General features: G+C 37.2%; 1 protein-coding gene across 1 annotated transcript; it reads left to right on the top strand.

Annotated features, from left to right (window-relative positions):
* The first annotated feature begins 1,190 nt into the window (after positions 1–1,190).
* sort1b (sortilin 1b) lies at positions 1,191–15,624 on the top strand. The gene is made up of 20 exons (XM_056773251.1): positions 1,191–1,788; positions 2,925–2,984; positions 3,339–3,412; positions 3,537–3,639; positions 4,228–4,389; positions 4,603–4,676; positions 6,059–6,105; positions 8,381–8,532; positions 8,620–8,764; positions 9,754–9,909; positions 10,598–10,704; positions 10,852–10,954; positions 11,189–11,360; positions 11,682–11,869; positions 11,968–12,157; positions 12,288–12,404; positions 12,752–12,860; positions 13,118–13,230; positions 13,313–13,433; positions 13,564–15,624. The coding sequence occupies exons 1-20, from the start codon at positions 1,537–1,539 to the stop codon at positions 13,576–13,578; spliced, it is 2,460 nt and encodes an 819-aa protein (XP_056629229.1). The 5' UTR covers positions 1,191–1,536; the 3' UTR covers positions 13,579–15,624.
* The last annotated feature ends 59 nt before the right edge of the window (positions 15,625–15,683 follow it).

The following is a 15,683-nucleotide window of genomic DNA, read 5'->3' as shown; positions in this document are numbered from 1 at the left end:
TTTTCTATGTCACATGGTTTGTGGTCATAGGATATCCCATGTGCCAGAGCCTGTGCCATTAAATCACATGTGTCTAATGTGCACCAAAAATAATACATTAAATGTGTGCTTTTGTACATAAATAACTCTTAATGTTGCTGATAAATGCAATGGTAGTATAAAGTGTCCCAGAACTGTTTGCTTTTTTACATTCTTCGAAATGTCTTATTTTGTGTTCAACAGAACAGAACAAAAATGATAAAGTAATATTTCCTACTATAGGAGTCTGTTTGGTTAAAAGCATTCTTCATAATATCGTTCTCTGTGTTCATCAGAAAAAATAAACGTATTTCAAATCAAATGTGAATAAATGATGACAGAATTGTTGGGTGAAGTATCCCTTTAAGTTGCATGTGAAATGTAATTCAATTTTAGCCCAAGGAATGCTTATTTTGTATAATCAGTTGTGCAGAATCTTGCAAAATGAGAAGGAAAGTTAGGGGTAAAAAATCCAATAATTTCTAGAACTTTCTTGGTCATTTGTTCATATTTCATTATCTTAAGTACACTGTGTAACTGAAAACATCTTTTATAATACAAAAAAAATGATAAAAAAGTTAATCTCTGTGGGAAGGTTGGCTAGACTAATTTATTATGATATGAGTCACAGAAATAATCCACAGGCGTGTGGTAAACCGTAATGCGCATCACGTGGCCCCTTTCTACTTCCATGAGTCATACTTACTGTTGCAAATTTAACTTCCCTCTGAAATCAAAGAGAATAAACTGACAACATAAGTCATGCACTTTAATACTGTGAGAGCACTTGAAAAAATATAAAGAGGACTTTATTTTGTGCAAACCTTCACATATGAAAGGGCAGGAAATGGTCTTGGGCTGAATGCAATTTGAGAATTGCATTTATTAATATATGCAAAGATAGAAGCAAAATAAAGACAACGTTGCTAGTTGCAACATGCATTCACAATAAAACATTATTTTATATAAATTAGCATACAGGACAATGGAGTTACTAAGATCGGGCAGATATGAGAATGAAACCTACAATTTTACATTTGTAATTTAGGAAGAGTTCTGCTGTTGTCTGAAGTGTGACATGTCAAACTACCTTGACTCGCACAGGATCACAGAAACCTTGCTGACCAATCAGAAAATTGCAAGTCGCTGCAGCCAATCACTAGAAGGACTTGCAATTGCAAGGTGCATTCGTTTCGCCGTTATTGATTCTCTTTCAGTGCATATCGTTATTGAAGTGGTCGGTACAAAATATTGTGTTATCTCGTAAACTGGGGTGGTCTGCGATTTTTTACGGTCTTTGAAGTTGTACAGATCACATAAAAGGGGATTGATATCGGAGCCTCTCCGTGGAGGCTGCACTAAAATGTGTAGCAGCGATATCACTCTGTCACAGCCTATCGGTTTTTGTGTTGATCGTCGGCAAGGACAGGAGGGAGACACAGCTTACTAAAGGAGTTCATGTGTTATTTTTAATACAACAACTATACTGTCGTGTTTGAAATACGTTAACAACTAGAAATGGGTTGCCTGGGACACTTGATCGCTGTGTTATTATTTCCCATGGCTTTTGGTGTGGATTTTCTTGTGGATCCAGGATCCAATAACGCGCACCGGGTGTATGTAAAGACTGCTGTATCCGCGAAAAGTCTCACCGAGATGGGACCAGATGTCGGGCTTTCTCTCATCCATCATCACATGCAGAAGAGAGATGCGGACTCGTGCAATCGTTTGGAAGGATATGAGAAAAAGTTAAACAAGAACACGAACGAAGTAAGTTCACATAGCAAACATGCATTTGTGCACAGATGCGGAACCCATAATTCTTTCTCAGTAACGTTACCTAGTTGGCTGCACTGTTCATCGTTTTTTTAATCGAAAAGTTTATAATGTATGCTGCACAAAGGTGCTATTTAGGTAACGTTAGGCAGGTGCGTAGATGTTATAATGAAGTGTAACTTGATAAGTTAAAACATTATCAAATTCGGTATTAATTACAGTAAATGTAACGTAAAACTTAGTGAACTTTTTTATGTTCTGGGTTTCTGTCATTACCCATTTTATTTAGGAAATATTTTGGTTTAAATCTAAAATCTAAAGTGTATTTGAGTTGTGTCGTTCTTAAGTAAGGAAATGTAGTTGACTATTTGGGGTCTCAGCCGTATTACGAGTCAAACTGGTATGGCAACATGCATGCTTAATGTTTTCCACAACCAACTATGAATACTCGATGCTTTTACAAAGGATATGCATTATAACACAAATAGTTATTACAATCATAATTGTAATGACGTTTTCAGTGACTTCCTTATGAAAACCCTGGTTGTTTCGTCTGAAATGAGATATAATGACAATAAGGTTCAACACCTTAACCTGTTTCTCACATCGGCTCTGTTCCACCAGTATCATCTTTAAACTCAACAGCCCCCTGATAGACGTCTTTCATTAGTCACAAATGTGTCTGTATCTCTGTGGAAAGTGGTCATGAATTCAAAAGAAGTGGCACGAATTTGCAAGAACCTCCTCACCTTTGTCAGACAACAGTAAATGCTTTGGAAACAAAGAGAGTTGCGTTTTCTGAAACTTACCTTTCAGCCTATTCACCCATTCAATTTAGGTGCACTGTGGAATTCAGTATAATATTCTATATGTGTCAAATGATGACAAATATATGCACCAGGCCTTATTTATAAGCAACAACACATGTTCTTTATATTTTTGAAATTATAAACATTGATTTGTATCAGTTTATGTTTATTATAAATGCAGTTGCTAGGTTTCCAATTCACTCTTTTGTTTGAGGTTAGCATGTGTTTTGCATAGGCTGGTAGTCTCTTTCTAGGACTTGCTGTAGAGTGCCTATTGCCCGTGGCTTTATTTGATTTGTTCAACATTTATCTTTTTTCCAGTTTACGTTTCCTCACATCAGTGGATCTGTGTCGCTGGCTTGGGTGGGGGACGGAACTGGGGTGAGTTTTACTTTCAATTTATGTATAGTAATGTTTGCACATTTTCACACGCTTGCAAAACGTTCCATTCAAGGTCGCATGACAATGTAGACAATTTTAGGTTCTGTTTTTTCTCTTTTTTTCAGGATTAAATGTAGAATTTACTGTTTCAAAACTTTGTATTGTTGTAAAAAAACAGCTCTTAATATAGCGCATAAAGATGTCATAACCAGTTTAACCTCTCTTATGCTCCTGCGGACATTCAAGGCCATTCTAGTGTTAAGAGACTCTTCCATTTTCTCTGACCACAACTAATGTGGTATTTACTGCAGTTTAAACATGACTTGTGTAGCTTACTTTGTGTCTCGGTCATAGGTTGTTTTGGCCCTGACAACATTTCAGATGCCATTAGTCTTCCTGAATCTTGGTCAGTCTAACCTCTATAGAAGGTGAGTGCTATATGATTGGATGGCTAGAATTTTAAATGTACCTTTTCTCAATATTGACGTTGTTTTACCTCCTGTTTTTCTCTGTTTCTCATTCCCTCTGTCTTTCAACCCACACGCTGTGAAGTGAAGACTATGGAAAGTCATTTCAGGATATCACAGAGCTTATCAACGGTACCTTCATCAACACTGCCTTTGGGATTGCTATCAGTCCTGAGAACTCTGGCAAGGTGGGCAGCACTGTATTTCTGACTCTATAGACAGTTTCAAAGCAACAACATAAACGTAACTACGCATGCGTGCATTTGTGACCGACACATAACCTCAAGTACACATCTGCAAAAAAGTCCCTGTAGATTATTTCTGAAAACAAGCAATAAAAAACACCTAAATTAGATTAGATAGCTAGTTAAAATTATGTCTAGTCTTAGACCAGTAGAAGAACCATTACTAAGGTAATCTTACTACAAAGTTACCCGACTCATTCAACAAATTGTTTGATTAATAAAATTAACATCAAATAAAATTAGACAAATTGTTTATTAAATGCAATTATTATACAATAAAATATTGATATTAATTGATATTATAAATTGATTTATACATAAATAGTTATGTTTTCTACTAGCCAGAATATAAACAAACATACACCGGAAGTTAACTTCGTGCCCGGTACGATCGTCAATTGAAACGGACCTCGAACAAGAACTTAAAAACAGAAGTTCGACCTTCATATTCTCTTTTAATGTTTCAGCCATACTTTTATACAAAGTAAAATTTGTAACAGCACTTTAGAGTCCTAATTTTCTATCCCTCAGGTGATCCTCACGGGAGATGCTTCTGGAACTAGCGGTGCCAGAATTTTCCGTTCAGAGGACTTTGGAAAGAGTTTTATCCACACAGAATTGCCCTTCCATCTGCAAATGCAGATCATGTACAACCCTCAAAACCCTGAAGTGCTTGTGGCCATCAGCAGCAAGGTGAGAGCCCACCAATCCGTACAGCTTTTCAGAAGCTCAGCTTGTAGAGGGTGGTGCCTAGCAACAGTAAGGTCATGGTTTCGATTTCCATTAAGTGTGCATGCAGATAAAACGAACGCACTGTGAATTGTGTTGCATAAAAGAGTTTACAATAAATGTATAAGCGTTTGTTGTAGAGATGCATGAAACAACGTAATGTCATATTGCTTTCAGAATGACCTCTGGATCTCCAAAGACTTTGGTGCAACATGGACGAAAATTCACAAGATGGTGTGCGTTGTAAAATTGTGAGTATTTTATGATCATTTATGATTGTTTAACTTTGAGGAATGAAACTTAGCATTTGAAAAGTCACACGAGGATTAGGGCGGAGTCACATATTATAGCAGGAGGGTGTGTTTTATTGTTTATTAAGTCCAGCCAGTTTGGGAAGTTCTGGATTGTTCTTTTCACAGCCTACAGCTAAACGTCCAGGATGATCACAAAAACACAAACATGCAAATATGGCCGCCGTGGCAGCAAGTTGAGACATTCTGTGCTGAGTCACCCTGTTTTTCCACACGGCTCAGCTTTCAAACATCTGAGGCCAGCTCTCCTGCTCCAGATAAACTGCTGCATCAAGCCTCCATAGGGTTCTTTGATATTCTCAGTCTGAACGCTTCCGTCACTCATTCTTAATTTCTCTGGCCCATTTTCACGCTTCAAGAGACTTGGTTCTCTTGACAAGGAAGCTGAGCGTGACTTATCGTTTCCAACTATCAATATTTGACCAAAAGAGATATGGTTGAGTGCTCTTGGGGTTTGTATGGGTATTTTTTTTTTTCATTTCGTTCCTAACCGTGGCTGGGTGTTCAGAGTTCCACATGTCCCTCAGGGTGGCCTAGTTTTAAAAAAGCACAATATCCCACATTATTTGACAAAAACACCTGTGGGAAAATAGGTCAGATTGTGCTGGCTTCATTTTAGGAGCTTGACAGATACAAAGTTTCTGCACTGGCAACGTGTCTTTAAAAAGGGTACGTCACATCCATTTAAACATGATAAACCTCTTGTGTGACCTGAGAGGTCTGGAAACCTAATCCTGGTTATCTGACCCGGATGGGTAATATTCGCAAAATTAATAAAAATCGCAAAATCTACTTTTAAAAGGTATGCAAGAGGTCTGGAAGCATGCAAAGGAAAGTTTAGGCATATATTTAGATTAAAACTTTTGTGCACAGTGACAAGAAACAGGAGGAAGAAGTCTACGGTTAGCTAACTGTTTATGATAAAGATGGATTATGTTTAAGAAATTTGCCAACATCAAAACTTCTCAACATCCCTCAAAGCTCATCTTAAAAATAATAAGACATTTGATCTGTGACATCCTGGATATCCAGTTACAAAAAAAGGCAATTATTTTAAAGCACCACGATTCTCGGTTCAACCAACTTCATGTTTGATCATTTACAAACATGTTTTTCATAATCAAGCAATAATTTCGGTTCATGTCATGTCATGAATCATGTTTCTTTCCTTGAAATCTCAGTGTGTATGATGTTTTTACTTGTTATGCAAATGACTGACTGATCTGCATTGAAGCAACCTCAGACTGCTGTTGTTTTATGAGGTCTCCAGAGTTTAATCTCACTTATCAATTCTGGCATCTCACCTCCTCTCTTTCCCACAGGGGACTAGATGCTATGTTCTTCTCTGCCAACCTTAAAGGATCCTGCTGTGAGTAATATTTATAGCATTGTTGATGTAAGGTGTGGTGAGTGAAAATCAACTGTGTGTGTACGAGTGTGTTTTGTGTGTGTCAGTTTTATACCAGTTTTAAAGCGTTTCTGTTTGTGTATCTGTGTGTACTTTTCTGTTTCATGTTAAGTCACTTGAATTCTAAAATGAAAGATCTTCAGCAATAGAAGTATTCAGCAGCAAAAACATCCACAAATGTAATGGGACCCAAACTGAACTTCAGTTAGACCTCTCCAAAGAATCTCTTTAGTGGTTTTAATTTAAAGGTGTGATGAACTGGGCTTGTGTATTGTTTTATTCTGTTGTATGAGGTCTACTTATGACGTTCGCATGGGTTTTAAATAAAAAACATCAAAATCAATACATAATAGGCTAGTTTCTATCCGGGTTTTGAGGCCGGCTTGGCAAACGATCGAGTTTAAATGGGCGTTACGCATTGAAGACTTGGAAGTAAACGCCCACTGCTATGATTGGATAGCAATCGGACAGAAGATCAGCGCGATCGCGAATCTCAAATGTTACAAGAGTTTCCATGATAAATAAACAAACAGGACACACCTGGTATGGATACTACCCTGCACCCGAAAAAATATATCAAAACACTTTCCATTATTTGCAAACGGTGGGTAAAAAATGTAATGAGCCCGCCAAATCACAGAGATGGCGATTCGCACGGGACTAATATTATCACAGGACCTAGGTGTTCATCAAAATATGGTAGGTCATTTGTGGGGGAATTTTTACACAGATATGATCGATTCACACGGGATTAAGATCCCAGACAACCTCTGCAATTATTATACAGGACAAGAGATCCCCAGGGTATACTTATCTCGTGTGAATAAGGTTATCAGGAATATCAAACGATCTCTAACAAAGTAATAGTGATGCATAGTTACTCCCATAAGGACTGCTTTTTAATTTTAGTCTCTCTGCAAATGCATCGTCGACCTCTGCCTTGTTCACAGAGGAATCCGTGGTAATGTTCTGCCCACGTGAGCTGGAACCTCTTTTAAAATAAACTATGGAACGAAGGCTATGCAGCGACTGTGTTCTTTCACTACCAGGCACTGACTGCACAATATTTTACGATCATAATATTTTCGATATTTATCTGTGGAGGCGGTGTTCAACCTTTCAATGACGTCATAGATAGGTGCATTCCAGGACCCACCGTTCACGGAACCTGGTGTCAATAACAGTTGTAATTTCAGTAACAAGGGCTTTTTCAGCCTGACAGAATGTTCGCTTAAGAATCTTATATAACAAAAGGTCTGGTAAAAATTTAGGTCTTTAATACAATAAATCAAATCATATAAAACAAATCTTAAATAAATTGTTATATATTATAAGCAAATACAGACCAGAAGTTAACTCTGTGGCAGGCACATGCGTCCAATGAAACCATCTATAAGTATTAAGCTCTCCTATGGTGATTCAGTTTCACACTGCTAACCAGATTTTAAATTCCCACCCAAAAACAATACGTTTTTTATATACGAAAATAATTCAAAGAAAATTAATTAAACTATGAAAAAAATAAGAGACAGTTTGTGATGTTTGTAATTTATAATATAAGAGGGAACTTCTGCATCTATCATGTCACTTCATGCAGAAAATCATAAACTTGTTATGAAACGACGGGACATTATCTCTTTCATAATTATAATGCAAACAGTAAGTGTAATTTGGTGAGAAACTTTAAACAGTCAAATTTCCTGTTTTCTTTGTTTAGTACCTCAGGTTTTTAAAATAAATAATAAAAACACATAAATGATGTTAATGGTTGACTAACGATTAACAAAGTTCATGAGAAGCCAGAGCATATAATTAAGACCGGCTAGCACATAAATAGACAAGGATTCTTACCTGAACCCATCTCTAAAGGATTGCACATCCCACCGGCTCCTCTACTTGAGCTTTTTGATAGCAGGACTCTGGGGGGTGAGTTCTGGGTTCAGCCGTTCAACTATCCCTTTAACTGGCTTGGAAGTCTCACACCTGCCCCCAGATGATACTTGGTAACACTACTTTTTTGCAAGTGGTATGTTCTGCAAGGCGATTGCACAAATGTCAGAGATGATGATGCAGCATGCTGAGCGTGTTGCTCATTACTAGTGTTTAAATGATGCGTACAGATGCTTTTGAATTGAACATCTCCCAGTGGAATTTGAGTCAGCAAAAACCACTGCGGTCCATGCGATATCAGCAGACCAGTTCTGGTTTAATGTTACTGTTGGTTTTGTGTTTTCAGATGATAGAGGGATGCTGGTGCTGAGGAAGACCGTTGACCTTGGCGTTACCATAAAGACGGTTGCCGAGAGAATCTACTCGTTTGGGATCGGCGGACGTTTCCTGTTCGCCTCGGTTATGACTAAAACAGGAACTGTTATGGAGTCAGCAGAGGTGTGTGACCTGCTGTGACCATAAGAAGTGTTACAGACTCCGTTTATGTCCACTATTAAGTGTGCTAATTGTGTGTTTGTTTCATAGCCTGTGATGCGTTCCATACATGTGTCGGTAGATAAAGGTGAAACATGGAACATGGCCCAACTTCCTCCTGTCAGTCATGAGCAGTTTTACTCTATACTTGCGGCCAATGATGAAATGGTTTTCATGCATGTGGATGAACCTGGAGGTCAGTGTTTCCTTTTGCCCAATCATTTATTGTACCATAATATTTGTTTAAAACAGCAAGTATGGCAATGCAAAAGCAAGCAACAGTTTGTGCTTCCTGTCTTTGTGGGCGACTTCCGCTTCATCAGCTGCTTTGTAAATAACTAGAAAAAGTAGTGTTTAATGGTGTGACATCTCACAATAACAGGATGTATGTAAACATGATACTGTATGTGCATCACAATGCTACATTATTTTATTAGATTTAGCATAGAAAAATTAAGTTTTTAGGCCATTTGAATGTAGTTTTCTTTATGTGTAGCAAAAGAAAGTCTTCACATTTAGTGTAAAATTTATTTAAACAATTATTATCAATTTATTATATGAAGATATTTTTTTGTATTATACATTTATTTAAAAAAGATTCTTACAAGAAAGAAGATTGTTATGTTGATTGTTTTGTTAGATGCGGCCTGTCAGTAGTCTGCTCACATGCTGTAGAGAGAAACCTGTACACAGCGAGTGGAAATCTTGGCAAGAAAGCGAGAGATAGAACTTGTGTGAGGAAGAGAGTAGAGAGAGAGGTCATTTACTGGTGTTTGGTATCAGTTGTTTTATTGTCCCATTTAAGAGCAATCCTTGGTGGGAACAAACCTACTTTAATTCAAAAGGCTGTAAAAGCGTTTACACTGTAAAACTATCTGAGCTCCTCAAGTGATAATGAAAATGTGCCCTAACTCATATTGTGTGCCTGCAACTTACAGCCGATTTATAAACAATTTGTAAAGAGGCTTAATAACTGGAAATAGCCGACTGGACTGAAGTTGTATTGAAAAAGTATTGTATTGAGAAGTATTGAAAAATGTCAAGGAACATAGAAGTTTCTTTAAAGGCAGCATTTCAAAGTAATAGTGTTAGAGTAGTATTGCAAAGCGATTGTTATTGTATTATATGATGTAAATCGGAGAATGTGTCTCATTGAAACTGCATTATGTGTTTGTTTTTCTTCAGACTCTTGGTTTGGCACCATTTATGTGTCAGATGACAGGGGCACTGTGTATTCCAAGTCTCTAGAACACCATCTGTTCACGACCCCAGGAGGCGAGACAGACTTCACAAATGTCACTTCCCTCAGAGGAGTTTTCACTACTAGCGTGATTGCCGATGGTACGACTACATCCTACACAAGACTTACTTAAAAACATTTGAGTTGAACATTTTAGGCATACATTAGATAGTCTGAATATAGTGAACTTGTTGAAAATGACTTCTTTCAAGGACCGTTTTACACCAAGATCGATAACTAAAAAAGATTAACAATTAATGTCCACACCAACAAACAATAACGTTATATAATGGTCGACCCTCTTTTATGCTTGAATGGATTTTGAAATGCCATTAATGTTTGTCGTTCATCATCTGGAATAAAACGCTCTTAAAGTAATCCCAAAGATATTGTTCCTCTGTATTAAATGTAATCATGAACATGACTTAGTTTGCAATTATATTAATGTTAACAGATAAAATCATGAACATGACTTAGTTTGCAATTACATTAATGTTAACAGATAAAAAATAAAAATGTCTGTTTTGGTCGGAGCCTGTGGCCGTGTGATCAGTGCTTCCGTCGAGACTTGTTCAATTCTCGGCTCGTGGTCCTTTCCAGATCCTGCCCTCTCTCCCCGATGCTTCCTGTCTGTCTATACTTTCCTATCAAAAATGGAAAAGCCAAAAATCAGTTTGACTTGTATTTAAATACAAACTGTCCTTTTAATGTAAAAAAGAATAGAAACTAAACGTTATAACAATTCTACATGATCAAAGACACTTTTTGCTCTCTCTCCCCTTGCTGTAGATGGCTCGGTGCAGACTGTAATATCATTTGATCAGGGAGGAGAATGGGCTCCTCTGAAGAAACCAGAGAACACAGAGTGCGATTCCACTGCCAAGGATCCCAAAATGGTAAGGATCACGTTTAAACCCTGTTCCAGTGGTAAAAGTCTGTTCCAGGGACTTGCATTGACTAGAGCAAGGGAACACATATTGCTAAAAACTTTGAGTCCTCGATTACCTTTGATGCTCATCTGTTATTGTCTTGTTCTCCCACAGTGTAGTTTACACATTCATGCCTCATACAGCATCGCCATGAACATGAAAGTGCCCATGCTGCCTCTAAGTGAACCCAATAGTGTGGGACTTGTTCTAGCTCATGGTAATGCACAGACACTTAATAGGAACAATAAGAACATTTATACACATGCTGACATACCTTCACATAAATTGTAAATTACAGTCATTATGCTGCAAAACACCTTGATATGTTAATAATAAGTCATGAAAAAGTAATATTAATTACACTGTTTAGCATTCTGAAACAACATGGTATTTTTAAAACATTCATATTTCAGACTTTCAAACAATGACCCGTCACACTCTTCTTTCTCAGGTAGTGTAGGCAGCGCAATTTCGATGATGACGCCTGATGTGTATGTGTCGGATGATGGCGGCTACACCTGGCTAAAAGCTCTGAAGGGTCCCCACCACTACGCCATCCTGGACTCAGGTGGTCTGCTGGTAGCTGTGCAGCACAACCCAGATACACCCATCTCTGAGATCAAGTAGGTGTCCATATGGCTTATACGTCATCTTGGGTCCAGATTAGTCCTTTAGACTAATAATACTGTTTAAAGCTGCAATACTTCATTTGAGCCACTCTATCACCATCTCTGTTTGAAACTGCAGATTAGTTATTATGCTTAAGTGGGATGACAGCAAATAAAGTCACACAAAATAATCACTTTTACATCAGTTCCACTTTTAATGAAAGCTTAAACATTGTGTTTAAATAGAACAAACATTATAACAGGCTTTTATGTTGCACATTTTTAATAGCAAGTCAGTCTGGCAATCTTTAAACATGTTTTTTGTGTCTCTTTCAGGTTTTCCACAGATGAGGGACAGTGCTGGTACACTTACAATTTCACAAAGAAGCCTATGTACTTCACAGGGCTGGCCTCGGAGCCTGGTGCCCGGTCGGTGAATGTCAGTGTGTGGGGTTATGAAGATGCCATGATCAGCCACTGGGTCTCTTACACCATTGATTTTCAGGACCTGCTGACACGGAACTGTGAGTGACTAGTTGTGGTTGAACTTCACAAAATCAGAAGCATATTGCACTTCACGTAATTCATCTCGCCCCACTGTTTTTCTCTGCCTGTCTTTCAGGCAACAAGGGGGATTATGTCCCGTGGCTGGCACACTCTGATGACATCAGCGATCCGAATGATGGGTGCATGCTGGGTTATAAGGAGCATTTACTGCGCTTGAAAAAAGACTCAGTGTGTTGGATTGGCAGGGAGCACATGCTCACCAAAGAGCCTTCACTATGCACCTGCACTCTAGATGACTTCCTTTGGTAAGTGGTTATGGTTTTATATAACATTCCTACTTTCTATTGTTATAATTTTGAAAACGACCTTTTAGTCTTATTAGTCTTTATTTTCATAAACACAAACAGCTTTACTGTTGTATCTTATGTCTTGAAGTGACTTTGGATACTACCGAAAAGAGAACAGTTCCGAGTGTATTGAACAGGCTGAACTCAAAGGTCATGATCTGGAGATCTGCATCCATGGGAAAAAGGAACAGCTACAGACCCTTGGGTAAAGACCTAATGTCGATTGCTAAATGTTTCTTGTGTATTAACGGGCGCATTGACAATAGACAAATTGTTGTGCACAAAATAACAAAATGTTATAATTTGTTGTGTTTAGTAATACATGCAGTATAGACTATTTAGAGTCATAACATTTATGCCTTTTCAGGTGCTTTCATATAAAGCTACTGACGGAACATTAAAGTATACATATTTTTGTTTTTTGTGATCCTTTGGAAGAGAAAGATCCTGCAGTTTGTAGCGCAACGCTATGCTTGCATTGTATCTGATTGACAAATGCCATCCTCATGTACAAAAAAGCATCTTTGTAAAGCGTTTTCTCTCTATGAACAGCTATAGGAAGATTCCAGGTGATAAATGTATCGGAGGGAAGGATCCACAAAGAACCATGATCGACCTGACCAAAAGATGCGTCAGCGATCAACTGGAACCTCAGCTTCTGGTGAGACCCTGTCACATTTTATTAGTCATTACCTCTCTATTGGACACCCTTGGTTTCTGTGAACAGAGATGCCCATGCAGTTTAAACCAATCGAAAGTGCTCTCTGTCTGTCAATCATATTGCACATTCAAGTTTTGGAGAGAGCATTATGGTTAAGCTTGACTAAATGTCAGAATTTATCAGTTAGTCTTGCTGATATAAACAGCTTAAACCTTCTCTGATCATTCGGATGCACTTTTTGTCTCTGTCATCCACAGACAGATGAACCTACCTCACATTTGGGCCCTATCTTTGCAATTGTCATAGCCATCCTGCTGGTCACTGCGTTGTTTGGGGCTTTTATTTTAAAGAAGTACATCTTTGGTGGAAGGTAAGTGTGTTCTCCAGACGTTTAATGGTGTAAGCTAATGTAAACGTTCTGACTAACCGAACTCTTCTGCTATATTTTGAAGGTTTCTGGTGCACAGATACTCACATTTACAAAATGATGTGGCAGCCAATGACATAGATGAATCAGACGAACCACTGGACATAAATGTAACATCTAACAATAACTCTGAGGGCTCGGATGAGGTATTAAATTCAATAAAAGTATTGTCAAAATTGAACTGGTCTTGTTTAAAAGATTTTGAAATCCTTGTGGTTGAAGATGTGCATGTGAATAACCTCATGTATTAAATGTATCATGTATTCTGTTTGGTAGGAGCCTCTGGAGTGAAGACGAGCATTAGAGTGAGCAGATGAAGCTACATTTCATGTCATTCAGGCATTGTTGCTGCTCTCTCTCCCTTCTAAAGCACAAACCAGCTGTCAGCTTTCTTAACTTAATCTGTCAGATCATGTCATGCGCCTCCTGCTTCTCGACCAATGGGAGGGAACCTTGTTGCTTCTCCACCAATAGAAGGGGATTCTCCTGATTACGACTTGTGAATGTAGCTGTAATAATACAGGTAAAATGATCTGATAAAGAGAAGGAGTGTTTAAATGACTTGTGAATGTCTTCTTTCGTTTGAAGTTAGGGTATTTTGGGCTTTCTTAAAATTCAGACTTTTGTTTGATGAAACTGTCAAAGAGGTACTTGTAAAATACTCGCTGTTGTTTTTTATGTACGTACAAATTCCCTTTCATCAGAGCTATACATATAGTTCAATCTTACCGTGATATCAGATTTTCAGCATAAGACTTTCATTAGAATTAATTTAATGTAAGCAAGCATACGCTTATTGTCCCAGAGATATACGATTTAAAATACTGTGTTTGTTACTGATCCCCAGCTGTGTTTATTTCTAAAATGTGATTTTTAGTATGTTCGCTGCAAGTCATCAGGTGTTTTAATAAATATAGCAATAAAGAGCAGAGAAACATGCAATATATGTTAAGTAAAAGGGAGAATATTCAAACGTAAGATTAATGGACATAATTTACCTGAAACTGTGCAACTGTGTAGGGATGTTATTTTTTATCCCGTGAGTTTGTGATAAAGAATGATTGTTATTTAGACAATAACTGTAGAACATGGAGAATTTTACCATTACACTCCTTGTGGTAGTTTTATAAATAAGCTTCTGTCACACTTATTAATAAGTTAAGCAAAGTTTTTTTAATGACAGATATTTTTATGAACTAAGCGGTGAGATGCAGATGCATGTTAAAAATAGTAAAGTTGTCGCTTGTGTACAACCTTGCACATTTTGCCCATATCAGAATTTTGTAATGGAAATAATGGTTTTCGTGTGACATTTTGTGGTGTTATTGTTTTGACAGCAGGAAAGTCCTATGCTATCAAGCAGATGTGTGAAAGTTGCATATAGAAACACCTTAAAGCGATTGCATAGCCAAGCCATTAGTGGCAATAATTTTGCATGTTATAATTATTTTTATTTGTATCCAGCGAACATCAACAGAGCTGCTCTTATCTAATGGCCCAAACGTGATTATGTAATTCAGTTTTGAATATTCAAATGCAATAGTCTGACTTTAGATAGGTACTTTCTGTTTGCATTGATGTTTGACGTCAAATGCAGTGGGTGTGTATTTAAAATTCAGTACAACCGTAATTTCATTGTATTTCATTTTAAGTCTCATTTCAAACATCTGAAGTATACATTTTAATTATTTAATGTAAACGACACCAAAATGTCATCTACTTAACAGGAAGACAATCTCCTTTACAAAGCCTCTTGATTCTGAGTTTACTATAGTTTATTTACTATGTAGGGGACATAAAAAACAGTGTATGATTTGATTCAAGTGCCTGGCATAAAGGCATGGTTTGTGCCTTCCAACGAAACACAATGCTCATCTTCAATAATTAAAAAACAAGACAGATCTTATTTCCGAATGAATTACCACTGTTGGTAAGATGAGCTTTAACAAAGTTCATCGGTCAATTGTTCCAACTGTCCAAAATATCTTTATGTAAACATTTTCTAATTATTAATATTTGTATACAACAAACATGCCCCAATATAGATTTAGGCATTAATGACTTCATAATTCTCTTACTTCAGATAAATGGGTAAGTTGCTGTACATGCTTGGGGTTATAATAATAATGACTTAAGAATGAAGTTTTATTATTTTTATTGTGACTGTGATTTTATTTATGAGGGGTGTAATGTTCTTCTTGCCGTGCAAAAATCAATGTACATACTGTATTAGTTACCTAGGTTCTGTACATATACAGTAATTCCAACTTGATATCTGTTATTTGCTTTGTAAATTTGGAACATTATTGTTTGTTTGAAATAAACAGATTAATTATGTTCATTTAGTTTTTTGTTTTATTTGACAAAGAGTTTGTCTCCATGGGGATTATATATAT

Source organism: Triplophysa dalaica, chromosome 18 (assembly GCF_015846415.1).
Source record: "Triplophysa dalaica isolate WHDGS20190420 chromosome 18, ASM1584641v1, whole genome shotgun sequence".
Taxonomy (NCBI): domain Eukaryota; kingdom Metazoa; phylum Chordata; class Actinopteri; order Cypriniformes; family Nemacheilidae; genus Triplophysa; species Triplophysa dalaica.
This window is presented reverse-complemented; position numbering and strand designations above follow the sequence as displayed.

Excerpts from the sequence above, each read along its gene's own strand:
- sort1b (XM_056773251.1), top strand. The coding sequence starts at position 1,537 with ATGGGTTGCCTGGGACACTTGATCGCTGTGTTATTATTTCCCATGGCT. Across the intron at positions 4,390-4,602 it reads TTGTGGCCATCAGCAGCAAG|AATGACCTCTGGATCTCCAA; the intron begins GTGAGAGCCCAC and ends TATTGCTTTCAG. Across the intron at positions 6,106-8,380 it reads CAACCTTAAAGGATCCTGCT|ATGATAGAGGGATGCTGGTG; the intron begins GTGAGTAATATT and ends TTGTGTTTTCAG.